General features: G+C 30.6%; 10 protein-coding genes across 10 annotated transcripts; 6 read left to right on the top strand and 4 right to left on the bottom strand.

Annotated features, from left to right (window-relative positions):
- Window positions 1-686: 686 nt before the first annotated feature.
- On the top strand, window positions 687-3,069 carry CYP519C1 (cytochrome P450; the record flags this gene model as incomplete). Its single annotated transcript, XM_020581261.1, has 8 exons — window positions 687-730; window positions 1,132-1,189; window positions 1,267-1,475; window positions 1,566-1,806; window positions 1,894-2,177; window positions 2,243-2,585; window positions 2,658-2,821; window positions 2,904-3,069. 8 exons carry the CDS (start codon window positions 687-689, stop codon window positions 3,067-3,069), a joined length of 1,509 nt encoding a protein of 502 aa, XP_020428048.1.
- A 444-nt stretch (window positions 3,070-3,513) lies between these two features.
- Window positions 3,514-5,490, top strand: PPL_10485 (cytochrome P450; the record flags this gene model as incomplete). The annotated part of the gene is made up of 7 exons (XM_020581260.1): window positions 3,514-3,570; window positions 3,653-3,861; window positions 3,974-4,181; window positions 4,288-4,571; window positions 4,645-4,987; window positions 5,065-5,228; window positions 5,325-5,490. The coding sequence occupies 7 exons, from the start codon at window positions 3,514-3,516 to the stop codon at window positions 5,488-5,490; spliced, it is 1,431 nt and encodes a 476-aa protein (XP_020428047.1).
- A 77-nt stretch (window positions 5,491-5,567) lies between these two features.
- On the bottom strand, window positions 5,568-7,465 carry PPL_10484 (uncharacterized protein; the record flags this gene model as incomplete). Its single annotated transcript, XM_020581259.1, has 7 exons — window positions 5,568-5,655; window positions 5,743-5,849; window positions 5,906-6,145; window positions 6,238-6,629; window positions 6,866-6,891; window positions 7,111-7,180; window positions 7,327-7,465. 7 exons carry the CDS (start codon window positions 7,463-7,465, stop codon window positions 5,568-5,570), a joined length of 1,062 nt encoding a protein of 353 aa, XP_020428046.1.
- A 705-nt stretch (window positions 7,466-8,170) lies between these two features.
- nola2 (ribosomal protein L7Ae) lies at window positions 8,171-8,908 on the top strand (the record flags this gene model as incomplete). The annotated part of the gene is made up of 3 exons (XM_020581258.1): window positions 8,171-8,379; window positions 8,472-8,694; window positions 8,873-8,908. 3 exons carry the CDS (start codon window positions 8,171-8,173, stop codon window positions 8,906-8,908), a joined length of 468 nt encoding a protein of 155 aa, XP_020428045.1.
- Window positions 8,909-9,042: 134 nt separating this feature from the next.
- On the bottom strand, window positions 9,043-13,674 carry ndrD (putative protein serine/threonine kinase; the record flags this gene model as incomplete). Its single annotated transcript, XM_020581257.1, has 3 exons — window positions 9,043-10,161; window positions 10,236-10,295; window positions 10,387-13,674. The coding sequence occupies 3 exons, from the start codon at window positions 13,672-13,674 to the stop codon at window positions 9,043-9,045; spliced, it is 4,467 nt and encodes a 1,488-aa protein (XP_020428044.1).
- A 2,727-nt stretch (window positions 13,675-16,401) lies between these two features.
- PPL_10481 (uncharacterized protein) lies at window positions 16,402-19,143 on the top strand (the record flags this gene model as incomplete). Its single annotated transcript, XM_020581256.1, has 5 exons — window positions 16,402-16,434; window positions 17,256-17,387; window positions 18,107-18,143; window positions 18,518-18,653; window positions 19,116-19,143. 5 exons carry the CDS (start codon window positions 16,402-16,404, stop codon window positions 19,141-19,143), a joined length of 366 nt encoding a protein of 121 aa, XP_020428043.1.
- Window positions 19,144-21,377: 2,234 nt separating this feature from the next.
- Window positions 21,378-21,689, top strand: PPL_10480 (uncharacterized protein; the record flags this gene model as incomplete). The annotated part of the gene is made up of 1 exon (XM_020581255.1): window positions 21,378-21,689. The coding sequence occupies one exon, from the start codon at window positions 21,378-21,380 to the stop codon at window positions 21,687-21,689; it is 312 nt and encodes a 103-aa protein (XP_020428042.1).
- Window positions 21,690-21,767: 78 nt separating this feature from the next.
- On the bottom strand, window positions 21,768-23,618 carry PPL_10479 (uncharacterized protein; the record flags this gene model as incomplete). Its single annotated transcript, XM_020581254.1, has 3 exons — window positions 21,768-22,407; window positions 22,450-22,625; window positions 22,782-23,618. The coding sequence occupies 3 exons, from the start codon at window positions 23,616-23,618 to the stop codon at window positions 21,768-21,770; spliced, it is 1,653 nt and encodes a 550-aa protein (XP_020428041.1).
- A 336-nt stretch (window positions 23,619-23,954) lies between these two features.
- On the bottom strand, window positions 23,955-25,793 carry PPL_10478 (uncharacterized protein; the record flags this gene model as incomplete). Its single annotated transcript, XM_020581253.1, has 1 exon — window positions 23,955-25,793. The coding sequence occupies one exon, from the start codon at window positions 25,791-25,793 to the stop codon at window positions 23,955-23,957; it is 1,839 nt and encodes a 612-aa protein (XP_020428040.1).
- Window positions 25,794-26,200: 407 nt separating this feature from the next.
- Window positions 26,201-27,277, top strand: alrD (aldo/keto reductase; the record flags this gene model as incomplete). Its single annotated transcript, XM_020581252.1, has 3 exons — window positions 26,201-26,267; window positions 26,371-26,945; window positions 27,041-27,277. 3 exons carry the CDS (start codon window positions 26,201-26,203, stop codon window positions 27,275-27,277), a joined length of 879 nt encoding a protein of 292 aa, XP_020428039.1.
- Window positions 27,278-27,476: the final 199 nt, after the last annotated feature.

The following is a 27,476-nucleotide window of genomic DNA, read 5'->3' as shown; positions in this document are numbered from 1 at the left end:
TAATTTAATTAACACACACACATAGAGTATCTTGATATCCGAGTGTTTGTTTTGACATCGTCCTTACAAAATGTTCAATTGAATTGTTTTGTTGAGTGTTGTTTTTGTTTTGTTTTATATTATTTTTATTTGTGTTAATTTATTCAAAGATAATTGTATCTATGACTTTACTTGACTGATTGATTATTCGTTTTGAATAGGATGTTTGTTGTTGATTGATTGACTTTACATCATTCATTATTCATTGTTCTTAAAGTACTAACCTTTTTTTTTTTATATGTTTTTATTATTATTATTATTATTACTATAATCTGGTAATTAGGTCTTAATACTTCCTATATACTATGTTATGCAATTGCAGTATATGTATAAATAAATAAAAGTGTAATATTACAATGATTGGGGAATACTCATAATATCAAGTAAAAATAAGTTGTTTTAATTAGAAAAAAATTGTTTTGCAAAAATATTGTTTCAAAATAAAGAGAATTTATTTATTTTTTAAAATTCGTACTTTTTGGAGATGGGAACCGACTCATTGGGCCATAAAAAATCAAATTTCTTTTGTTTGTTGTTGTCGTTATCTCTAAATGGGGTTGCAATTCAAAATTTGACATCCACATTTTGTGAAAAAAAAAATCAAAAAAAAAGAAAAATTATTATCATAAAAAATATTTTATAAAGAAATGACTTTCAGATCTTACTTAATCATGATTTCACCAATGTTGGGGTAAGTCACTTCAAGGATTGGACAAAACAAAGTTATACTAAATAAACAAGCAAACACAAACCAAGAATCTAGAATAGAATAATACATACACATTCCGATCAGAATGTATAATTTAAGAAAATAAATAAAAACAAGTAGAAAAAAGTATTTTAAAAACAATAACAAAAAAAATCCAAAAATTTTCAATTTATCTTTGTCTTGTAACCTGCACATTACTTGAAGATCAACCAATAAATTTAATTCGACAAACATCCAATTTTTTATCTTTTTGTTAAAAAAAAAAAAGGCTGATCATTCAATTCAATCAATATGGTTAAAAAAAAAATGATAAAGTTTTAGATTGAAGTTATTATACATTTATATAGTATAGTGTTACTTATTTATTACTGTTTTTTTATTAGAATGAATATAATATTATTCATCTTACTTCTTTTAGTTCTTTTTGTTTTAAAATCATTTGTAAATACAAAGATAGATTCTAATTAGAAATATCATAAATAAATCTAACATATTCATCAATACTTGTATATTTAAAGGTTGACAAGAACAAGCGATTCTCCAAAAAAGATCCAAAGAGATTCTCCAAGATTGAATGGCCTTTCTTAGGATCGATTCATAAGATTACAAAACTCCCATATCGTGCTTACAATGATGCTGTAATGAGTGAAGATGGTGACGGTAAGATGTTAAGTCTTTGGTTAGGTGATCGTTATACAATCGTTGTTAGTGATCCTGTTATTATAAAGTAATAATCATAATAATCATTGTTATTGTTAATGATAAAAGTGAACCTTAGATATATTAACATTTTAAATAATATTATTAATTATAAAAGGGAGATATGGTCGAAAAACTTTCAATCTTTTAGTGGTAGATACAAACATGAATCGGCTACATTGATCAGTGGAAACTACAACAACTTGTTGTCTGGCGATTTTCATGCGTGGCAACCACTCAGAGCTATTGTGTCGTCTGCATTCACCAAGTCAAAGATCAGATCGATGAATACCAAGATGGAGGATCACACTGTTCTATTGATAGAATCAATGAAAGAATTTCAGAAATCAAATCAACCTGTAATTACATTTCAAAATATCTCTATTCATTTGTATTTGAAATACAACCAACTAACAATCAAACAATCATCCTTTACATTTATTTAGTTTTATCCAGAGAGATTGTTTAAGAAATATACAATGAATGTTGTTTTAGCAATAATATTCTCGAAAACTCTGGAGGAGAATAATGATGGAATTATAAATCAGATCGTTATGACATTCAAGAATATGTTGAGAATGAGTTCACAAGGCACCATGGAGAACTATGTTAAAATAATGAAACCATTGCTAATCAGAAAACGAAATACAATTCTTTCACAATTGGAAATATGTAAATCTTATATTAGAGATATTTATAATGAACATATAGTTGATTTCGATCCTGAAAAGTAAGTTAATTATTAATCAATTTTAAAGAATGTATCAATATTAACTTTTGTTTATAATTTAATAGTCCTCGTGATCTATTTGATATTGTAATTGGTGAGAATCCAGAGTCAGTAGAGAGAATCATTAGAGTTGCACTTGATTTACTTTTGGCCGGTAGTGATACTAGTGCTGCTACAATGATATGGTTTGGTTTGTATATGATTAACTACCCAGACGTTCAAGAAAAGATTGCCAATGAATTGAAACAATTGAATATCAACAAAATCAATTTGATGCACAAACCAAACACACCATATACAATGGCTGTATTAAAAGAAGTACTTCGTATCAGACCTATTGCACCGCTGGGTTTAACTAGATCAAACGAAGAAGATATGGAAATATGTGGATATTTCATACCTAAACGTGTAAGTAAACCTTTAACATTAATTTTATTAGATAAAATAATTCTAACCCAATTATCATTTAATTATCAAAAGACACAAATATTAATGAATATATTCTCTGTTCATCATAATCCAAAGTATTGGCCAAATCCAGAGGAATTCAATCCAGATAGATTTATGACCGAAGAATCCACAACAAACTATCATGATATTTGGATTCCATTTGGTACTGGTCCAAGAAATTGTGTTGCATCCAAGTATGTATTATAATAATAACATTTAAAATAAAATTAGTTTATATTAATTAATTATCATTTTTATTTTAAATTATCTTTATAGTTTGGCAATCGATGAGATTTATATTGCAATTTCCAATATTATTTTAAACTTTAAATTAACATCTTCAACTGGATCACCTGCAGATGATACCGAAGTATATGGTACAACCATTCATCCAAAACCATATGGTATTCACTTGGAGCAAAGAAATCTAAATAATAATTAAAAAATATATAGTATTGTTATTCTTCTTTTTATTACATAATTATAAAAAAGACATAAATTATCTTTTGTAAGTTTGTTCTCTACATTTTATTACCAAGTTATTTTTTTTAATTCTTTGTTTCTATTAAGTGAAAATTTATTTCCAACGTGATCATGTTTTTCTTTTAGATTTATAATATTTTTGTTTTATTGTAATATCATAATTTTAAAATAATAATTAAATTAACCAAATAAAAATTGATTTGAAGAGAAGAGTGGGTGTGACCCATATGACATTAATATTTCACTAGTGAATTAATTAAAAAATAAAGAATAAAATTCTTTTTTATTTTAACAATAAATTAATTAATTCTTTCAAACAAAGTGAGCCAAAAGTATTTCTAATCTATTCGAAAAGTATAATAAGTTTTAGTTTTGAAGTTAATATATTTATTAGTTTAATAGAATGAACATAATATTTTTTATTCTACTTCTTTTAGTTCTTTTTGTTTTAAAATCATTTGTAAATATGGAGAAAGACCAATAAAAAAATAAATAAAAATATTGTTTTGGTTGAAGTAATCTAACTTTGAAATTATATAAAGGTTGATAAAAACAAGAGATTCTCCAAAAAAGATCCAAAAAGATTCTCTAAGATAGAATGGCCTTTCATAGGATCGATTCATAAAATTACCAAAATCCCATATCGTGCTTACAATGATGCTGTAATGAGTGAAAGTGGTGACGGTAAGATGTTAAGTCTTTGGTTAGGTGATCGTTATACAATCGTTGTTAGTGATCCTGTTATTATAAAGTAAGTAAATGATAAAATTTAATTAGTAAATTTAATTAGTAAATTTAATTCAATGTAAAATTTTTTTAATATTTTAAAGGGAAATATGGGTAAAAAAATTTCAATTTTTTAGTAATAGATACAAACATGAGTCGTCTAGATTGATTACTGGAAACTATAACAATTTGTTATCAAGCGATTTCCATAAGTGGAAACCTTTAAGAGCTATTGTGTCGTCTGCATTCACCAAGTCAAAGATCAGATCGATGAATAACAAGATGGAGGATCACACTGCCCATTTGATAGAATCAATGAAGGATTTTCAAAAATCAAAACTAATTGTAATTATTATTCTCTATCAATATAAAATATGATATGAATATTATTAAATGTATTAATCTAAACTAATTTTATTAAAATCTAATCATCTAAATATACTTTATTTAGTTTTATCCTGAGAAAATGTTTAAGAAATACACAATGAATGTTGTTTTAGCAATAATATTCTCGAAATCTTTGGAAGATAATAATGATGGAATTATAAATCAGATCATTTTGACTTTCAATAACATGTTGAGAATGAGTTCACAAAGCACTATTGAGAACTATGTTAAAATAATGAAACCTTTGATACTAAGAAAGCGAAATACAATTCTTTTACAATTGGACAAATGCATGTCTTATATTAGAGATATTTATAATGAACATATAGTTGATTTCGATCCTGAAAAGTAAGTTATTCTCCACCCAACTAAAGAATTTTATACTTATTTTGTGTTTTAACTTTTATAAATAAAAATACAGTCCTCGTGATCTATTTGATATTTTAATAGTAGAGAATCCAGAAGAAGTAGATAAAACTATTAGAGTCGCACTTGATTTATTGTTGGCTGGTAGTGATACTAGTGCTTCTATTATGATATGGTTTGGTTTGTATATGATTAACTACCCAGACGTTCAAGAAAAGATTGCCAATGAATTGAAAAAATTAAATACCAACAAAATCAATTTGATGCACAAACCAAACACACCATATACAATGGCTGTATTAAAAGAAGTACTTCGTATTAGACCAATTACACCTTTAGGTTTATCTAGAACATGCTATGAAGATACGGAAATATGTGGATATTTCATACCTAAACGTGTAAGTAAACCTTTAACATTAATTTTATTAGAGAAAATAATTCTAACTTCAGTAATAATTAATTTAAATATCAAAAGACACAAATATTAATGAATATATTCTCTGTTCATCATAATCCAAAGTATTGGCCAAATCCAGAGGAATTCAATCCAGATAGATTTATGACCGAAGAATCCACAACAAACTATCATGATATTTGGATTCCATTTGGTACTGGTCCAAGAAATTGTGTTGCATCCAAGTATGTATTATAATATTAACATTTAATTTTAATTAAGATAAAATTAGTTTATATTAATTAATTATCATTTTTATTTTTATTAATATAACTTTATAGTTTGGCAATCGATGAGATTTATATTGCAATTTCCAATATTATTTTAAACTTTAAATTAACATCTTCAACTGGATCACCTGCAGATGATACCGAAGTATATGGTACAACCATTCATCCAAAACCATATGGTATTCACTTGGAACAAAGAAATCTAAATAATAATTAAAATATATAGTTTTTATTATTTACAGTTATTATTATATTTATTGTTATTCTTCTTTTTAAAAAGACATATATGTTGTTTCAATGATTTTTAGAATCAAACTGTTTTAAAAGATCACGATGTCTTTTATTTGATAATCTTCTTAAATCTTTTTGTAAGATTGTTTCTCTACATTGTATTATTATGATTATTATTGTTAGTAAATGAGCTATTAATATGTAGGTATCAAAAAGTTGTATAACTATTTTAACTTACTTCCTATAGAAACAAACAATTAAATAGAATAAAACAATTATTATAATGGTTATTAACGCTGCTATATATTTCATTAAACTCCATGATCTTCCGCTATTTGATTGATTCTATTGTTTTTTTAATTAGATTAATTAGATAAATATTAACTATTAACTTTACTTACACTGTCACTTTGTTTTGGTATGTGTCTTTTATAACCATCACACGTCAGATGATCACATATATTCTTGGTAAAGTGAGAGTTTAACATTCTACTTTGTTCCTGATTCAGTGGGAAGCAATTATACATGATACTCTGACAATGATGTTTGAGTTTATCCATCCTCTTATTATCACACGCAATGACTGGATCGTCTTTACAATTCAACATATCACAGAAATCACTTAGACATACTGTTGCATTCTAGATATTCATTCATTCATTCATTATTAGTTTGATTTGATTTGATTTGATTCTAGTTTTGCTTATATATAAATATAACTATAGCTACCTACAGATGGTATAAGACTTGCATGATTGTTTTTTAGATGTAGATCCAAGAATTCTTCGGTGTTGAATTGCTTTGAACAGTTACGACACTTCCAGATGCTGTAGAGGTTGATCTTTTGAGTCTCCAAGTATGCGAGCATGTCTAGTGATGGATTCAACTGGCAGTTCACCGGTAGTTGGTACTTGTGATCGACTACCACCGGATAGAATATGTTATCTAGAATAGCTCTCACCTTATTAGATAGTTCCGACGAACAATCTCTACTGATTCTGTTTGTGAAAGTCGTCTGTGGTGCCATCGGTTGTTGCATTCCATAGGTCGGTGGGTGTGGATATTCAGTTTGCTGTTGAACTATATCTCCTACTACCAATCCATTATAATCATCGCTACCACCACCTATTATTAACAAAATAAATACTAAAACAATAATGAATACATTATAAATATTAAATGTTTTCATTATAATATAACAATTATTATTATTTTTTGGGAAATTTCATAATCAAAGAATAATTTTTATCTAACCCATGATCATCAATTTAACTGATGAAGATCAAAAAAAGAGTGGTTTAAAAAAAAAAAAAAAAAAAAACAATTAAATTATTCTTATCTATCGTCACTGTCATTAATGCTTTGATAATCACAATTATATTTGATTCTAATAATTTACAAAGATGAAAAATGAGATAATCCATACGATACGATGCGTAATGCACACAGTTCCGATACAGGAGGTCAATCAATGAAAGTAATTTAATCCAGAGGATAGATCTCGAGGCAGGTCACTTAGACAGAGTAGCATGATGTGACTTAGGAACTGATCAGTTCCCTGAGCTTTATCTATAGTTGAACGACGGAGCACTTTGATTGAATCTACATTAGTGAACCAGTTAAGAACCACCACTTCTTCATGCCTGATATCAATGTTGGTGTTGTGTTACTGAGACCTAATGTGTATAATAAATATTTATTTATTCTTTAAATGAAAAGGAGTGATTTGGAAAAACAATATTTATTTTATTTTATTTTATTTTAAGAATCTCGAGACATAGCACACTCTCTGGATTGTGATCACCTATCAATAAATATTTACTAGGTAGAGTGTGTAGTCTACAGAAGGCAAAGAGTAACAATGCAAATGATAGTATATTTGGTTTTTCAGGAAAAACATTTAGAATCTTCTCATATATATAGATTGTTACTCTTTGCCTGTCGTTGATTGCACATTCCATCTGGTATATACTTGGGAAGATTCACATTAGCAGTGATTGCACGCTTTCACTACTCTTTTTGCTTCCAAATCTATCCATATTTTTATTTGGTTGGGTGTTGATCGTGCTGAATAGAATGATAGACTACCAACTGTTGATTTCTTATTGCGTTATAGCTAAATATATTCATTATTATTTGTTTTAGTTGGTATTTATTTATCAGATTATATTAGACCAGAAGTAATAATAGTTTTATTAACTCTTTATTAACTGGTGTATTTATTGCTGTGTTTCTCTATCTATTCTTTTTTTATTGGTCTTGTCCAAATCTTTTGGGAATTTCGAAAATCTGGAGTAATCTGACAGATTAAACCTAATTAAATCCTTCTGTGTAATCCATTATTTTTTTTACTAGTTGTAAACTAGCAAAATCAAATTGATTTGATATTTTCTAAATTTGTGTTACTGGTATTAATTATGTTAAATGACTTTATCAAACATGGAAAAAATATATCTATTATTATTTTTTATGATTTGTATTTTTTTTTTTTTGCTAATTTTTTTTTTAATTTTTTTATTTTTTTGTTAAAAAAGTTTTTTTCATTTTTTGACAAAACGAAATAATCGTTTTTTATCTTTTTTTTTTTATTTTTGATTTTTATTAAATTATTATTTATATTTATATTTTAAATCTTATTTATATAAAGAAAAGTAGATAAAGAAAAGATGTCATCATCATCAGAATCGGAATCAGAAAGCACCCCAAAGTTTTACGTATCACCAATTGCCTCGCCAATGGCCGATACTAAACTCACAGATAAAGTATTGAAGCTCGTAAAGAAGGCCTCAAAGGATAAGAAAGTACGTAGAGGTGTCAAAGAAGTTGTAAAATGTGTTAGAAAGGCTGCCAAAGAAGCCAAAGCCAATAAATTAAAGTAAGTTGATCATTGATATTGAATAATAATAATAATAGTTAGGTAATCACGTGTTATATTAACATATTGTATTATTATTATTAAATAATTAGGATTTGCGTTATTGCTGGAGATGTTTCACCAATTGATGTGATTTCACATATTCCAGTGATGTTGGAAGAGAAACATATTAAATATATCTATGTACCATCAAAGGAGGCTTTGGGTGCTGCCTCTGCCACCAAGAGACCAACCAGTATCACTTTAGTCGATTTGGAAGATGGATCTGAACACAAGAGTTTGCTTCAAGAATGTGCTGAAAAGATACCAGCTGTTGTATGTTAAATTTATAATTCAATTATTATTAATTATATATCATTTACTAATCATTTTACTATTTATTAATAATCATTCATTATTACATAGGCTTTTTAAATAAAAATAAATAAAATAAAAAATAAAAATAAAAACAAAAAAAAACAAAAACAAAACAAAGATAATCTTATTTTCAAAGTTAGAGAGACACGAAGAACAAATAGATATAGATTAAAATTTTAAAATCAAAAAAAAGTAGTAGTAGTAAGTATTTTATTGTTATTGTTATTGATATTGTATTTAGGGTTGGTTTGCAAACAATGATTATCATCTGTGATGTTGACGACGACGATGTTATTATACTACATTTTATTTATTCTTTGTTTTACTGGCTACTCTAAGTAGTGGTGTCTTTGATGTATATCCTGCTACGTTTGGACTTGTTGGTGATGGTGATGTAACTGGACTTGTATTATTATTATTATTGTTGTTGTTACTATTGTTATTATTATTTGTATTTGATATATTTGATGATACAATTGGTATTGAGCTACCGCTGCTACTCATTGATGGATTAGGTTTACTAGAGTTTGCAGATTGTATGATTGGCGAGTTGGTGCATGATCCACCGGATGGCGAGCTCAGCGAAGAGTTGGATGTCGCTCTAGAGACACATTTCTCTTCGACGTAGAACGACTTGATGAGACCTTTCACTCTGGCACCCTCTACAATCGATGGGAATCGCTGGAAGTTGAATCCACCGAATGGCATAGCTCTGTAGGAATCCTCGCCACCAATCATATTCTGATAACCACTTCCACCGGTACCAATAAAACCACTTCCACCAGCAACTCCATTGGCGTTGCCGTTGCCAACACCACCACCGTTGGCGTTATTGTTGTTGGCGTTGGCCAACATGCTGGCAGCCATTTGTTCGTCGTCTTTGACAATCTCTGCTGCCAGAGCACTGATTCCGTGGAGTGCTTCCGGGTTGTTTGGATCGTGTACTACGCCATCCGCTGCGTTGGTTGCTGCTTCCACCACCTCGTCGTAGTCACCACCGTCGACATCGTCATCATCCAAGTCCTTGGCATCGAGGAAGTAGCTACTGTCGATATCCGATTGAACCTGTGGAACGAATGGCGGTGTGATATTCTTAATGTTGTCCCAATCGATGCCAGAGAAATAAGGATGTGACTTCAAGTCTTCGGCAGTCATTCTTCGCTCTGGTTCACAAAGCAGTTTCTGAAGTAGATCTTTTGCGTGCTCAGAGAAGTACTCTCCAAGGTAGTCCCAATTCAAAACATTCTTCCAATCGATGATACTCTTGAAAACATCTTCCGCTGTCTCTCCAGAGAATGGAGTATCACCAAACAACATCTCAAACAACACAACACCCAACGACCAATAATCATAAGTCAAATCATATCCTTTTCCAGTTAACATTTCAGGTGCCATATATTCTGGTGATCCAACTTTTGAATATGTCTATAAAAAAAAAAAAAGGTAAATTATTTAGAATTTAAATTATAACAAATTATAGTTATTATTATTATACATACAACTTTCTTTATATATCTTCTACCATCATTAAATCTTGGTAATTTTGTTACATTATCTTTCTAGAAAATAGTTTAAAAAATAATAAATTAAAGTTAATATTAATTGTTTAACTTTAACATTCTTCACAAAAGAATAACTATTAACACTTACATTATTCATTAAATTCTTCCATGTATTATGATATTTAGAATTTCTTGAAATGAATCCATCTTTTGATAGTCCAAAATCAATAAGTTTAATATGTCCAGATTTGTCAATGACAAAGTTACTTGGTTTAATATCACGATGAATGTAACCGAGTTTGTGCAGTGACTCGATGGCCAGTAACATCTCTGCAAAGTAAAAGGATGCCATGTCATCGGATAGACGAACCAAGTTGAATACCAGTGATTTGAAATCACCACCACAATGATACTCCATACCCAAATACAGATAGTTGGCATCTTGGAAACTATAGAGTAATCTAGTGATCCACTGACTTGAATTGTCTTTCGTGGTATTGGGAATCATCATTACCGCCTTCTCTTTGGAGACCGCTGTCATTTGATTGGCACGATGATACGCTGTCTTTCGAATGACTTTTAGTGTTACAATTTCATTGGTATCCTTCTTGATTGCCAGATAAACCATACCGAATCCACCTTTTCCTATGATTGAGAGCTTGCGGAAATCCGATGGTCCAATGTGTGCACGTTTCTGTCGGAGATAGGTACTCTCTTTGTCCATGTATTCTCTCATGCAACGCTGCCAAGCAATGCTGTTCTCCTTGATACCGGATTCATTGAGAGCTTGAATGAGATTCTCCATACGTCGTTTTCTCTGTGCGAGATAGTTGTCCAACTCCCTGTAGTAGTGGTGGAAATAGTTGTCGAGAATCTTGATTTTCTCTTTGAGAACCGGTGAGATTGCAATGATAATACTGGCAAGTGAATTGGTAGATTTACTGTTGTTGAGAGCGGCGGTGTAGCTCGATGACATCGATCGTCCCTCACCGAGTTCCATGAGGAAATCTTCGTTCAGTGAATCTGGACTCGCTCCCAAACCACTGGCTCGCAAACCTCCGAGTGGAGCAACACGTCCGGTCGACGAGGAAAGGAATTTGCAATAGTAGGACGGTGACCAACTCTTGCTGATCGCCAACAAGTTGGTACAGGACTGAGTGGAGAGTGCATCGTGATGAGGCATTCCATTCATTGAGTGGATGGATCCACTGTGACCACCAACACCACCACTACCCGTAATACTATTATAAGTAGTGAATCCAAGTATCTGATTCAATGGTGGATTTACTTCGGATTCGTGGATGATCAACTCCTGTGGAACTTCCATCAAAAAGAATTTCTTCATTCTCGTGGTGGTCAACAGTTTATCTTCATCCAAAAAGTCCAAAGTATTCATCGAGCAACACAGTTTCAATAACTCTGAAGGTTTATCGATCTTTCCAGATATCTGGTCAATGATCTCCCTAACAACAGTTGTATTGGTGACTGTTTGTGTCCAATATTGAGTTGGAATTTGTTGTTTTTGGTTGGAAGAATTGCTGCCGTTGTTGGTAGTGGTTGTAGTTGTAGTGTTGTTTACACTGGTATTGAGATTGGAATGATTGTGGTGAGTATGATTATTATTATGGTTGTTCAGAGTCAAAGAATCTGGAACATCAGAGAATGGAATCGGTGAGGAGTCGTCAAATAGCGGAACATAATACACTCGAATGACAGAACTGATCGGGGAAAGACAAAAGTCTGGAGAGAGATCCGAAGGTGAATTGTTGGTTCGACCAATCGGAGCGCTACCATGGTGGAATGGAGGTGGTGAAGAAGGTGCAGCCATCACCCATTTCGTTGTTTGTCTTTGAATGTGTGTTTCCGAATGCGATCTATTCTGACTGAGTGCATTCGATGAGGTTGGAGCTGTCGACGCCAGTTTCGGTAGTGCCTGGAGGTGCATCTGCAGATTGTTGTTCTCCGGTGGAATCGGATTGGACGATCCCCACCAATGATGAGTTCCAATTTTCGGAAGTGGAATTGCACCGTCCAGCGGCAGCTGTTTCGATCCTAGCTGTGGAGCAGATGTTCGTGTGTGAAGTAATCCTTTGATTTTCGACCTCGACCAAGTTCTGACACTGTTGCCAGCCGTCGAAGAAGAGCCGCCAGTGGATGAAGTGCTGTTGGCTGCATTCGGTTGGAGTGGACTGGTTGTACCATCGTTGATACTAATGGTGGTTGGCGAAGGTGAACGTTCGTCACCACTGCTGCTTCCACTGCTACTGCTGTTGCTAGAGATGGAGGGTGGTGAAGTCAGAGGACTCGGTGGATTCGATAGATTCGACGGGCGAATCGGTGAAACTTCAGTGTGTGATCTCACTAGAGATGGACGAAGTGGTGCCAGTTGATGTAGTTGCTGTTGACAAGTGGAATCGGTGTTTGGTCTAACCAAGCTTTTCTCACTCAACAACTCAACCACTGGGATGATCTGTTGTTCCATATCACCACCGCCACTTCCAACAATATTATTTGCCGATACTGATGTAGTCATTGATTGTTGTTGATGTATTTGTGATGGACTTGGTGGTGTTGTTTGTTTTATTTTTTGTTGTTGTTGAGCCTGTTGTTGTTGAATTTGTTGTTGTTTTTTATATTCATCCATAAAACTTGAATTTGGTAAATTACTACAACTAAGACTATTAGGTATTTTTGAACGTTTCAATGAATTATTACTTGGTTTATCACCATTACTATTATTTCCACCATTGTTGTTGCTACTACTACTAAAAAATGAGAATATTCCTTTGATTGATTTCTGGCGTGGTTTAGAATTATTATTATTACTAATGGATGGACTATTATTATTACTACTATTGGTAGTAGTTGTACTACTACTATTATTACTATTGTTATTGTTATTGTTATTATTATTATTATTATTGTTATTATTATTATTAATATGTTGATGTCCATTGATTCGAGGTGAAGTTGGAGTTGAAAAAGATTCACATGTTGGCGATGGAACTAGATCTGATTGATTGTTTCGATGATTCAAACTACCTGTACTGATTGAATGTTTTAGCTTACGACGACTAATGAATTTACCCATCCACGATCGTCGAATGGAGAGGAAGCTATGTGATGTCTGCAGACGCTGTGGAGGTGTAGAGTCGCCACCACTGTTGTTTGTGCCAAGCGGATGAATCGAGTCATCGCCAGAGTCGTTATCACTATTATTGTCGGCAATAATAATCGGTGGAATATATGGAATTGGTGCCATATTATTACCATTTTCATCTATATTATTATTATTATTATCATTATCATCTTCTGTTGTTGGCTCTTCATTTAGCACTATATCGCAACTTGGAAATATTATTGTTTCGGAATTTTCATGATTTTCATTCAAATCTTCTGGATTTGTTGAATTTGATGTTGTTTGTTCTGGATCCATTCTTTATGGTACTAATTTGTTATATATATATATGAGTGTGTTTATTTATGTAAATTGGATATATGTAGTTATAAATAATAATAAAAGAATTGAATAAAATAAATAAAGATATACAAGTTTTGTTTTTTTAGGTTTTTTGTGGATATTGTTGCGGTTGGCTTGAAATTATGAATATAAAGAGTTGGATATATATTGGATTGGATTGGATTATGTATATAAATACAATTGCTATATAAAATATATAAATATATAGATAGTTGATGGATAGATAATTATTTAGTCATTGATTGAATCGATGATGAATAATGCTACTGCTAAAAATGAGGATATTAATTTGGAAACTTGATGTTGATGATACTCCTATAATGGTCCATAAATAAATTAAATAGAATGAAAATAAATAAATTAATAAATAAATATATAAATAAATTTGTTAAGAGACTCGCTAATCTATATATCTTTGAAATTGAATTGGTACAAAATAATTATTACTATTATTACAATATAAATTTAAATCAAAACAAAATCAAAACAAAACAATAATATTTTACAAAAATAAATAAATAAAATAAATTTGTTTTAACTGCTATTGCAACTGCTATTATCTTTTTCAATTGTTCTTGCTATTATTGTTATAATTATATAATAAACTCTGTTTCCTGTTTACTTTTTTTTAATTTTTGTTTTTTTCCAGCAAAATCCAACAAAATTTTAATATTACACTTTTTATCTTTGTTACTTGATAATTCTGTGTAATTAAATAAAAATAATGATTATATATTAATCAAATTAAATTTATATATAAATATTAATATATTATTAATTAATGATGATGATGATGATGGTTGTTGCTCTATTTACAATAACAATTTAACGTCAAATCAACCACTGCTTTTCTCACGATTCCTTTTTTTTTTTTTTTTGTTGTAATTGTGTTTGTTGATTTCTGGTCTGTTGTTGATTTTTTTAATTAATTGCCATTTAAATTTGGATTTTGGTACAATCGTTGTTATTTTTGTTGTTTTTGGTTAAATTGAGTAAAAGTAGTAGGTTGTGGTATTAATTGTTAAATAAATAATAAAGGGTGCTGGTAATTTTGGAATTATTTAGATTTTTTGAAATATAAATATTATATTTATGGTTATAAAGCAGTGCAATCAATCAAGCAGTCAGTCAGTTATTAATATTATTGTATGTTTGTTTTTGTATGGGGAAGGTTACGGTGATGATGGTGATGGTGATGGTGATATTGGTTAAAGAGGTATTTCAACCTTGAGATGGATGTTGTCAATCAACAATAGTTATTTTTATTTTTTATGGTATTAGGAAATGCTTACTGTATAATTCGTACAAATATAAGTATAGATGTGTGTGACTGTGTCTGTTGTTTGTTTGGTAATATAATAGTATGGTTATTGATAGATATATAAATATAACTCTTTGTGTATCTGTGTTTTAATTTTATTTTTTCTAATGATGTTGTTGTTGATGATGATTGATTCAATCAAACAAATCAATCAATCAATAAATCAATCAAAAACAAACAATCAGTTAACTATTATAATTATTAATATGATTATTATTATTGTTGTTGTTATTATTATTTTTAAACTTAAGTTTCTTTTTAGGTTGTTTTTATTTTATTTTATTTTTTCCTGTTGTTTTTATTTTGGTTTGATTGATTAAGATTAAATGGAAATATGTATTTATTTTTGTTTTTTTTTTTTGATTGTTGGATGATGAGAGTGGATGTGTGTGTTTTTTTGTTTTCATCAGGATGTGTGGTATTGTGGTGAGATATATTGTGCTTAACCACTACTACATTTTTTGAGGGCTGTGTGTGTTGTGGTTTTTTAATGTAATAAATAGTTTTTAATATGCCACTTGAGAGCAAATCTATTTTAAGTGAGCGAAACATACACACAAACAAAACAATAAAAACAATCATGATCCAATCAATGTTGAATTGGATTAATCAGAGGGTAACATTTTTATTTTTTTTTGTTTTCTCTTTTTTTTAATATATGAGCATCAAGTTGGGCTTTTAAAGGTTTTAAAACACACAAACAAACACACACATATTTCTCTATCTAATATTAGCCAAACCATACATTCCGATTGGAATGGTGTAGCCTTGTTTAAATTTGGTTTTGTTTTGTTTGGTTTAGTTTGGTTTGGTTTGATCATTTAAATATCGAATGATCAAATATATCTATTTGTGATTAAAAAGAATTTAAAGATTGGATAAAAGTTGAACAACAAAAGTTTAACTTTTTATCTCTTTATAATAAACCCAACAAAACAAATATCTCTTTGTGATTTTAAGATTTGAATGAATCATTTTAAATGTTATGATTATTATAATTTTCCTACCTGCTTGATAAAAATAAAACACTCTGTTACTTTGAATATCTTACAAAGATTTCGAATCTGTTAATTATTGTTACAATTATTGTGTTGGAATCTAAAAATTTGAGGTAGAACCTATTGATTTGGCTTATATATAAGTTTGATTTTATTATTGTTTGATGGTCTCTAGCTATTTCTAACCTATTCTATTAATGACCATTATAATCAAAGAAAATTATATTTATAAATATTTTATTCTTTTCAAAAGTTATAAATTATGTTTAAAACATCTGAACGATGATTGGATATTGAATTGAAGGTGTTCAAGATTATCTTTAGTTTCTCCAATATTTAAAAAATAAAATAAAAACAAACAAAATGGAAATAGAAAATCTTTATTTTGATGGCAGAGTAATTTTGTAAAGTACTCCTTTCTGATTGAAACGAGTACTATGTTCAAATGGTGGTTGGTGTACTACTATATCAATATTGGAGTGTTAATGATTTAATTAAAGAACATAAATTTACCTTGTTCGGAGGTGGTGTTGAATGTTTTGTTGGTTGGAAAAAAAAAAAATGTTACTTCCGATTTTAGCGGGGCATATTTAAATTGAAAAGGTAGTGATCACGTTCTTTCTTGTACAGATTTTATTGAAATATTTATTATTATGGTATAGAATGAAAAAAAAACAAATATGATATTACTTTGATCTTTTTTAGTTATCTTTTTTTCTTTTCTATTCTTTTCTTTTCTAGTATTGTTGGTTTATTTTTATTCTTTGTTGTTTGGTATATATGATTATATGATAATGTGGTGTATCGCAATATGTCTATCTTTTTCACTTGAAGTGGATATAGTATTTAAAATTAAAACCCTAATTGATTTGACAAATTTATACCATAACCTTATTTGATCGTTGGGTATTAAATTTAAAAGGAAATAAAGTAAGTTGTTATAGTGTTTTGAAGTTGATAGCAATGCAATGTGTTGTGTCAATTAGAATAGCTAGAGGGGTTTAAAAATAAAGGATCAATAACAATAACAATAGCAATCAAACTAACAAACAAACAAACAAAGCAAACACACCGTCATATCTTTGATCTTTAATCTACTACTTCTTTAATTATACACCACACAGCTACTGTATTCTATTATAATATCAAAATAATTGTACTAGCTAAGCTATGAATATATGAGAAATTGGAAATTCTCATATATTTTTTAAAAATAGAACCAACTCACCTTTAATTATTTATATCTTATTGGAAGTTATTATAGTTGTTGTTATGATTTTGTTATTTTATTTAATGATGATTGTGATGATCATGTAATGTCTGTTCAATTACATATAAGTAATATTAGTGTACATTATACTATTTATATACATATATTATGTTCATTAATCATCATATTTCTACATTGATATCAAATTGATTAATAAATCAACACAACACAACTTCAACTACCACTACCACTACTACCACTACTACTGCATTCAATGAATAAATCAACTTAAACGCCACCCCCACATAGTATGATTATTTGATATATAATAGCACATAACTAATATTTATGATTTATGATTTGATTTGTGTGTGTATGAGTGTGTGTTTAATAATAAACATAATCAATTCAAAAACTCAACTAATGATTTTTAAAAATCAGATTTTATTATTATCATGAAGTGCAGGATTTTTAATTAAATGCAATAAAATATTAAATAAACTTACATGTATGGTTAAGTATTAAAATTTTTTGTTATGTATGTATTATGAATATAGATATTTTTATAAATATAGATTTTTTATGATTTTATTTTATTTATATGTGGGTTTATATGAATTGACTTTTAAATAAACTAACTAACTAACTAATGATTGATTGTTTGATTGTTTGTTTCTTCTCTTTCGAAAAGTAAATGAAGTTTTAAAAAGGTATTTTTTAATATTAAACTTATCAGCAATCTAAAGAAAAAAGATGATATCAACAAAAAGCCTAACTAACAGAGTTAACTGCTTAATTAATAACTATTATACCTTTAGAAGTTTTTTTTGGTTGTTGCCCATTTGTTTGTTTCAAAAGGTAAATGACAAAGAGCAGGCATCAGCAGGTGGTGTTAGTAAAGTGCGAACGTAACATTAGATTGGAATTAGTTTTTTCAAACATCATGTTGTTTTGTTTTGTTAATTTGATTTATTTTATTTGCATTCTTTGATTCTTTACATTAGTTTATGTGTTGGTATGGTTTGTGGGGATCTAAAAATTAAAACTTAAACTTACAGATGGTTTTATTTGATCACACATTCACACACTCACTCGCCCAACAACACACAAAACAACTGATTTTAACAATAAAAAAGACCCGATTTAAAAAAAAAAACAAAGAAAAACACAAACTATTAATAGTAGTTTGTAAAATCAGGTTGATGATCATTGACAATAATGGAAATTATATTGATAAGAGTTGAAGTGTTGTGAACACTATTTATAAAGTCCTTATCCAATTTAATTTGGAGATTGTAATTTGGACCTTTTTAGAGTATCTTTCATCACTGTATAATATACATCCAGCTAACAATCTCAAGATTAAACAAAAAACTTTACGTCTTTTAATATTAATCTGGGCAGTGTACTATCAACTAATTGTGGATTATGGATGTGTGATTGTTGGGTGAAATATCAATCATTATCTTCAATTCATAGCCTAATTAATAATCTTTATGAGAAAGTGAGAAAATAATACTTTGATAATGTTTGTTGTTTGACGACAACTTCAGCAATAACAAAAGAAATCAACTAGTTTGTGAGAAAATATGAAGATGATGATTAGTTATAACAAACGGAACAAATCAATCATTAAATTTATATTCCAAAGTATGAAGATTTAATAAGATTATTAAGTAGAAGGAATATATTTTCATTGAGGATGTAACCACCTTGGATGTCGTCAGTTAATACCAGTGAATATTGTTGATTGAGAGGTCGTATTGTGACGGTGGGTGGATAGTCGTTGGATCCCAACGTGACCAAGCAGTCGGGATTGTTCTCTAGGAAAGTACAGAGGTTGTCGCTGATGAACCTATTTGTATAGTGTTCGAAAGACAGCTGCCTTATCTTGAGATTGTGTAGCGGTTGATTGAAATTAGAGCCTAGTGTAATGGAAAGTAATGATTTTGGAAGATGATCCAATGGCTGATTGAAATTATTGCCGAATTTGATGTGCTTTAGCGTCGAGGGAAGCAAACCAGCTGCGATAGGTTGATTGAAATGATAGCCCAGTTCCAACGTTTGCAAATAGCACGGAAGAAACTCCATGGTTAATGACTCTGACCAGCTATCAACAAAGAGATTGGTGATCGTCGGTGGAAGTGAAATTTGTTGTTGAGCTATCTGACTGCTAGCTTTACTACTGTATCCTATGATACGGAGGTGTGTAACAGTCGACGGAATAAAAGCTGCCATCTGTACGATACTACTAACAGAGAGTGAAAGTGATCGAAGTTTATCAAGCCTTTGGAATGGGTTGAATTTTGTGGGTTGTAAGAATGTGAGTCGTTCCAGGTTTGGCGGCAATACCCGCTCGTTCTGAGGAATATGGAATCCATGTAGCTCGAGTGACTTGAGATTCTCAGGAAGTGCACCTTCCAGTAGCTCATGGGTAAAAGTCGCTCCAATCCAAAGATGTCGGAGTGACGCCGGTAGGAATCCAGGTTGGAGCTGCTGTCTGTACATTCCCATGAGTGAAAGCGAAGTTAAACTGTTCGGAAGTTTCATATGCTCGCTAAATGGACTGGCACAATAGAGAATCAGAGAATTCAACTGAGCGGGCAGCAACGATAGATCGATGGGAGTGGCGGTTTCCGAGCTGAATGTCAACTCTGTAACCGTGTCAGGAATACAATGTGGTTGCAGAGGATGTACCAACATTTTCTTGAATGTTTTCAGTCTGTGCGGGAGTGTGTCGCTCTCGAGTGGAAATGAATAGTCGTCGCATAGCTGAAGCTCAGTGACCGCGTCGCTAAAGATTCCCGGTGGAATCGGAACCGAGTGATACCACGACGGTAGAATAACGGTGGTCGCCGTACTCGGTATGAATCGTCGCTCCAGGACATCCTCCATGTCATAGGTGAAATGTGTTATGTCGACACCCAGCTTTGTATAATCGTCCGACTCGAGTATATCATCGGATGCTTCACAGGCAACCATCCTACTGAATGAATTGAGATAGCATTGTCGAAAGGAACGCATCGTCAGCCATCGATCTAAACCCTCCAACTTTCTGTAATGCACAGGATTCACCTGAGCGAATAGCAATATCGAATCACGGCAATTGAACAGTGTCTTACATGTTAGAACAAACGCAATTCGATCGAAATTCGAATCTATAAAACTAATGATTTTTCTTATTAAAATATGTGATAGTTTCGATATCTCTACCATACAATCTGTCATTTTTATTTGAACTTTAATATAACAACACAAATAAATAACTTTACTTCATCTTTATCATGTGAACATATCTCCGTTCTCGTGATTAAATAAAAATTCAAATTTTCAAAATCTAAAAAAAAAAATCAACAATATTATTTGATTTAATCACAGATAATTAACTATAAACCTACATTATAGTTATTTTATGAAATAGATCAGCTAATGTAATGATATATCATTGACTGATCTACGTATTTCTAATTTCATGATATTGTATAACTTTGATGAAAGCGATGCCAACCTTTGAACCTAGAGTGAGATTACTAGAGCTCAAACTAAAAACTTATATGTAAGTAAGATAGAATCATTTAGAACACTTGTTTACATTCATTGTTTCGTCAGACAACGGTAATAAAGAAAATGTAAAATCAATAACATCACTGCGTGCAGTTCATTACTTTTCGTTATAAAGAGTTAAAAAAACAAACAAACAAACTATGATGTATGAATCTTTTAACTCTACAGATTGTATGTTTGAAATAACAAAAGTAAAAATTTAATGACAACTTTCAACAAAAGTGTAAAGAACATCTACAATTAATTAATTCATTCTTAAATGTGTAACTTCTACAGATATTTATTGTCTACGTATTTTATTATTATAGATTATTCTTTCTTGTTGATTGGTTATTGATGTTTAAATGAAATTAATTAATTATAACCTTCTATCCTCACTCACTTACTTGCTTGGTGAATCATTCATTTTAGTGCGCACAAATTTATTGGAAAAAAATTAATACTATCTTATTTGTTTTTAAATATCTTTTTTTTTTGTTTTTCTATTTTATTTATTTTTTTTGTTTTCTCATTTTAGTAAGAATAAATATTTAGAAACATATAAAACTTATTTTACTAAAAAACTATGAATAGATGCTATAAAGTTTATCATTTGTTCTTGGTACCAAGTGATGGTGGCTATCGACCACTCGGTATTAAAGGCTCTGCTTGTTTTGAAACGTTAGAGAGATACCCACCCATTGATATTTATACATTCCCAACTCCTACATTTGAACACTCTGACAGTAGCGTTTGGCTAGATAAAGTGGTTCCCCTTCTTTACCTGCAAGTTCAAGATGACACTGGTCGTGTTCATAATGAAACCTCTATAACTGCTAAACTTCAACACCTTCCTGATCAACATATTTACAGACTTACTATTGATCATAAAAAATAAATAAACATAAATAAATGATCAATCAATCAATCAATCAATTTTATTTTACACAATTAAAGTTTGTTTGTTTCATTCTCTTCAAAGGTTTGTCTTTTGTCTTTTTCTTGGTTCAAGTAATCGATGAAAATATATTGGATATAGACCGTTGGAAACTTTGTTTGGTTTCTTGTTTGGTGACAACTGATTTAAAATCGAGGAATCTTGGAGTTGTTCCACAAAGAATTGATAAAATTCAACTTTTCCACTGTTGATTGCAATTTCGATGAGTTCCAATATCTCTTGGTCATTGTAATCATTGATTCCAAATTGAAGATATGCAGTACTGATAATACCAGAATGAATTATATTTGACCAGTAATTTCTATTATATTCAGAATATTGATTATACATGTCACTGATGAATTTAGTTTGACCGTAGGTACAAGCCATCTCGTGTACCGCTCTTATCATCGGACTATCGAAATCACCGGCTTGAAATGTCTTACCAAGTAACAATTGAAGACATGGTAGACTTCCCATCGATCCAATCTTCTTACAATTGTTAGAGGTAATTGTAACTGCTTTCTCAACAACTATAAACTCTAAAACATTGAGATTCTCTCTACAGATTGCCAAATCAATGAGTTCACTCCATGAATTCTTAACTGTATAACTTCGATGATCCAATAACTTCTTTAGAGTAAATAGATCACCTTTCCATGCCGCACATTTCATTGCTCTATACCAATAGGAATCAAAGAGTTGTTTCAAATTTTATGACTTTTCACCTGCTGGTCTTTTGTAATATTGCGCTACAATGACTGAATCGAATGAATCTGCAACTTTGCAAAGACATTGAATTGTACTATCTCTTTCTTTGGCAAGCAGTGTATCCATCAAGAATGGAATAATAAATGGATGTGTTGTCGTTCGTTTAAATATATTTTGGATCATATTCTTTTTAAAGTAATCTGGTAACACACCATCATTGATCAGTTTGAATAGCATCACCAACTGTATGGTTTCTCGAAATGATTCGATATATGGATTGATTTCAATGTCCAAAAGAAAATGATAGCCATTCGATTTGATAAAGCTGTTTATGATACTAACACTGTTATCGATTGATTGTTGAAGTAGTTTATCACATTCGCTTTTGAATTGTTGAACATCTTCAACCAATCCATTGACTTTGCAATAAGAATAGAGTGGTAGAAGCCATTGTTTAATGGGAGTGTTGGTGTGTATAAAGAAAAAATCGGAAAGATACATTCCAACAGATGATTTTTCTCTGAGATGAGGCTTGTATGTTTGGAGAAATTTCTCTGGATATGGTACTGTTTGTAGATTTACAAACATATTGTAGAAAGTCACAGAGTGGAGGATATTAAATCTCTTGATATAATGATCAAGTATATTCTGGGTAGTTGCTTGTGGGTCATGAGTGTGAAACTTATCGATGAGGAATTCAGCTATATGATATTGTGAGGTAGTCAATGTAAATAGCATAAGTGTATCGAAAGTGAAGTGATTGGAAAGATTGACTGGTTTGTGTTGATCGAGAAGGATGCGAACCGCATTGATATTTCCTTTGGTGATTGCTGTCTTTAGACACTCTGGGTCTGTGAAATAGAAACGCTTTGCATTGTAAACGGTTGTAAAGATGTCGGCATCCGTAACTCTGCCACATAGTTCAACAGCTATACTGCTACTAAAATACAATGAATCTCCTTTCTTGATTCTGTCAGCCATCAGACTATACCATCCTTTATCCATGATTGCTAATGAATTGACGAAATGCTTGTAGAGATGTCGAGAATTGGTTAAGCAATCATCATCAACTGCCGGGCATTGATTATCATATTCTTCTCTGATCAAAGAAAACATATGTCTTAGCAACATCTTATTTTTAAGTACTGACATAATAACATTATTGTTTGTACTAGACATATCTTTTTATTTTTACCTTTAATAATATATAACTATAATATTTGTTTATATAACAGCTGTAAAATAAAATGAAAACCAATTTTTGTTTCTTTGCTATTTTAATACTAAAAAATTATCAAAAATTTAACATCTTTCTCAAAAGAATTAATTTAAAATAATTAAAAGACTTGTTTGAATACTTGTATTTGTATGTCTATTATATTATTTATATTAATACTTTACCATCATATATTTCTACACAACAATCATTGATTGAAGTGAATATAAAATAAAAATGATATATAATGAATTGTTTATTGATTGTTTGCGCGCTTATATGTCTTCAAAATTTGTCTTTTATATTTTTCTTGGTTCAAGTAATCGATAAATATAAATTGGATATAAGTTGTGGGAAAGATGTTCGGGTTTCTTGTTTGGTGACAACTGATTTAAAATCGAGGTATCTTGGAGTTGTTCCACAAAGAATTGATAGAATTCAACTTTTCCCATACTGATTGCAATTTCGATGAGTTCCAATATCTCTTGGTCATCGTATTCATGGATTCCAAATTGAAGATACGCAGTATCGATAATACCAGAATGAATTATATTTGACCAATAGACTCTATTGTAATCTGGGATTTGATCATAGATATCACTGATGAATTTAGTTTGACCGTGGTCGCAAGCAATCTCGTGTACCGCTCTTATCATCTTTTTGAAATCTCCATCTTGAAGTGTCTTATCAAGTAACAATTGAAGACATGGAAGACTACCAATGTATCCAATACTCTCAAAATTCTCATTATTAGGTTTGACAGCTTCTTTAACAACTATAAACTCTAAAACATTGAGATTCTCTCTACAGATTGCCAAATCAATGAGTTCATCCCAGACGGCGAGCTCTACTCTTTTTTTATGATGATCCAATAACTTCTTTAGAGTAAATAGATCACCTTTCCATGCAGCACATTTCATTGCTCTATACCAATAGGAATCAAAGAGTTGTTTCAAACTTGGTGGTTGCTTTTCTGCTGGCAGTTTGTAATAATGTGCAACAATGACGGAATCGAATGAATCTGCAATTTTGCAAAGACATTGAATTGTACTATCTCTTTCTTTGGCAAGCAGTGTATCCATCAAGAATGGAATAATAAATGGATGTGTTGTCGTTCGTTTAAATATATTTTGGATCATATTCTTTTTAAAGTAATCTGGTAACACACCATCATTGATCAGTTTGAATAGCATCACCAATTGAATTGTTTCTCGAAATGATTCGATATATGGATTGATTTCAATGTCCAAAAGAAAATGATATCCATTCGAGTTGATAAAGTTGTTTATGATACTAACACTGTTATCGATTGATTGTTGAAGTAGTTGATCACATTGGCTTTTGAATTGTTGAACATCTTCAACCAATCCATTGACTTTGCAATAAGAATAGAGTGGTCCAAGACATTGATTAGTAGGAGTTTTGGTTTCATTATAGAAAACATCTGAAAAATAAAAGATAACAAATGAATTCCTAATCCTGTCATTCCCCAAATAATGTTTGTATGTTTGGAGAACTTTCTCTGGACATGGTACTGTTTGTAAATTTCTGCCTATCCATCTGATAGTATTAATTTCCAATTTCTTGACATACTCATCAAATATATTTTGGGAAGTTGCATGCTGTTCGTGAGTGGAAAACCTATCGATGAGGAATTCAACCATATGATATTGTGAGGCAGTCAATGCAAATTGAATCAGCAGGTCGACAGTGAAGTTACTGAAAAGATTGACTGGATCGTGTTGGTCGAGAAGGATACGGACTGCAATGATATTTCCTTTGGTGATTGCTGTCTTTAGACACTCTGGATCCGTGAAATATATTTGCTTGTCACTGTAAACGGTTGTAAAGATCTCGGTATCCGTAACTCTATTACATAGTTCAACAGCTGCTCTATGAGAAAAATCCAAGGAATCTCCACTTTTGATTCTGTCAGCCATCAAACTGTACCATCCTTTATCCATGATTACTAATGAATCTAAAAGATGTTTGTAGAGATGTTCAGCGTAGTAATAGCAATCACTCATATTCGCAGGACAATGATTACCATATTCCTCTCTGATCAAAGAGAACATATGTCTTAGCAGAACCTTATTTGTAAGCACTGACATAATAACATTATTATTTGTGCTAGACATATCTTTTTTACTTTTACCTTTAATAAAAAAAAACAATAGTTATAAATTAAATTTGAAAATAATCAAAATTCATAATATTATGAATTTTGTTTTTTATTTAGATTTTAGTGAGGGATTTCCTTATCAGGGATTCGTTTTACCTTAGGAATTTTTTTTTTTTTTTGGTGATTATCATATTAATTTGTGATTAATATTTACATTTATATTAATTGTTTAAATAGTTATCTATAGTAGCTACACTCATAGCACACCACGATATTGAATTTTCTCAAGTTTAAATGAAAAGAAAATACAATGATCACACTTTTTTTTTGTGAACACCAACATCACATAAAAAAACAAATTAATTTTTCAATTTAAATTTCATACAGATTATGATCAGATCATTTATTACAAACAGTTCAAAAATGGTACAATTAACAATTAGATCAACTGTTACATTAAACAATGGTGTAAATATGCCACTATTTGGTTGTAAGTAGAACCTTTTTGAAATAGAATAATAATAATAATAATTGTAAATGATTCTAATCTTTTTTTTTTGTTTATATATGTTATACTCTACTTTACTTTGTAGTGGGAACCTATCAAACATTGGTTGGTGACATTAAGAACTCGCTTATCACTGCTCTGAATGGCGGTTACATTTCGATTGACACTGCCTCAGTCTATAGAAATGAAGAGGCAATCGGTGATTGCTTGAAAGAACTGTTTGAGAGCGGTAAATTTAAGCGAGAGGATCTCTTTATCACTACAAAGGCTGGACCTGCCGAGCATGGTTATGACAATGCTCTTGCCGCTTGCGAGAACTCACTGAAGCGATTGAAACTAGACTATCTCGATCTCTACTTGATTCACTGGCCCGGTACTTCCGGAAGACAGCCAACCGATCCATTGAATCGCGAGACACGTCTAGAGACCTGGCGTGCCTTTGAGAAACTCTATGCCGATAAGAAATGTAGATCGATTGGCGTCAGTAACTACACCGTCGAACATCTCGAAGATCTCCTTAAAAATTCATCGGTTGTTCCAGCGGTGAACCAAGTCGAATTCCATCCATTCCTCTACCAAAAGGAACTACATGATTATTGTACCAAAAACAATATTGTATTGGAGGCATATTCATCATTGGTTAGAGCTGATAAAGATTCTGTATGTGTTATCATTAATTACCTATTTAACTAAATATCACATTTGAAACTAACTAAACTATTCTATCTTTTATCTTCATATGATTTTCTTTAAAGTTTGAAGATAATGTAATTGTTGAGATTGCAACTAAATACAAAAAGACACCGGCACAAGTATTATTGAGATGGGCAATTCAAAAGAGTATTGTCGTCATTCCAAAATCAACGAAATCAGAGAGAATCATTGAGAATGCCAATATCTTTGATTTCGATATCAACGATGCCGATATGCTCAAACTTGATAGTCTACATAAAGATAAGAGAATCTGTTGGAATCCACATACCATTGCATAGGATTAGATTGGATTGGACTAGATGCTAGTTTCAAACTAACTAACTAACTAACTGACTGTTAATCATTTAAAACATTAAAACAATATTGTTGTTGTTATTGTATAAATTAATAAACCACTATTTATTAAAACCTTTTTTTATTATTCTTTATATATTACTACATTTAAACTTTTCTAGAATAAAACAATTTGCTATATAT

Source organism: Heterostelium album, assembly GCF_000004825.1.
Source record: "Heterostelium album PN500 unplaced genomic scaffold PPL_scaffold14, whole genome shotgun sequence".
Taxonomy (NCBI): domain Eukaryota; phylum Evosea; class Eumycetozoa; order Acytosteliales; family Acytosteliaceae; genus Heterostelium; species Heterostelium album.
This window is presented reverse-complemented; position numbering and strand designations above follow the sequence as displayed.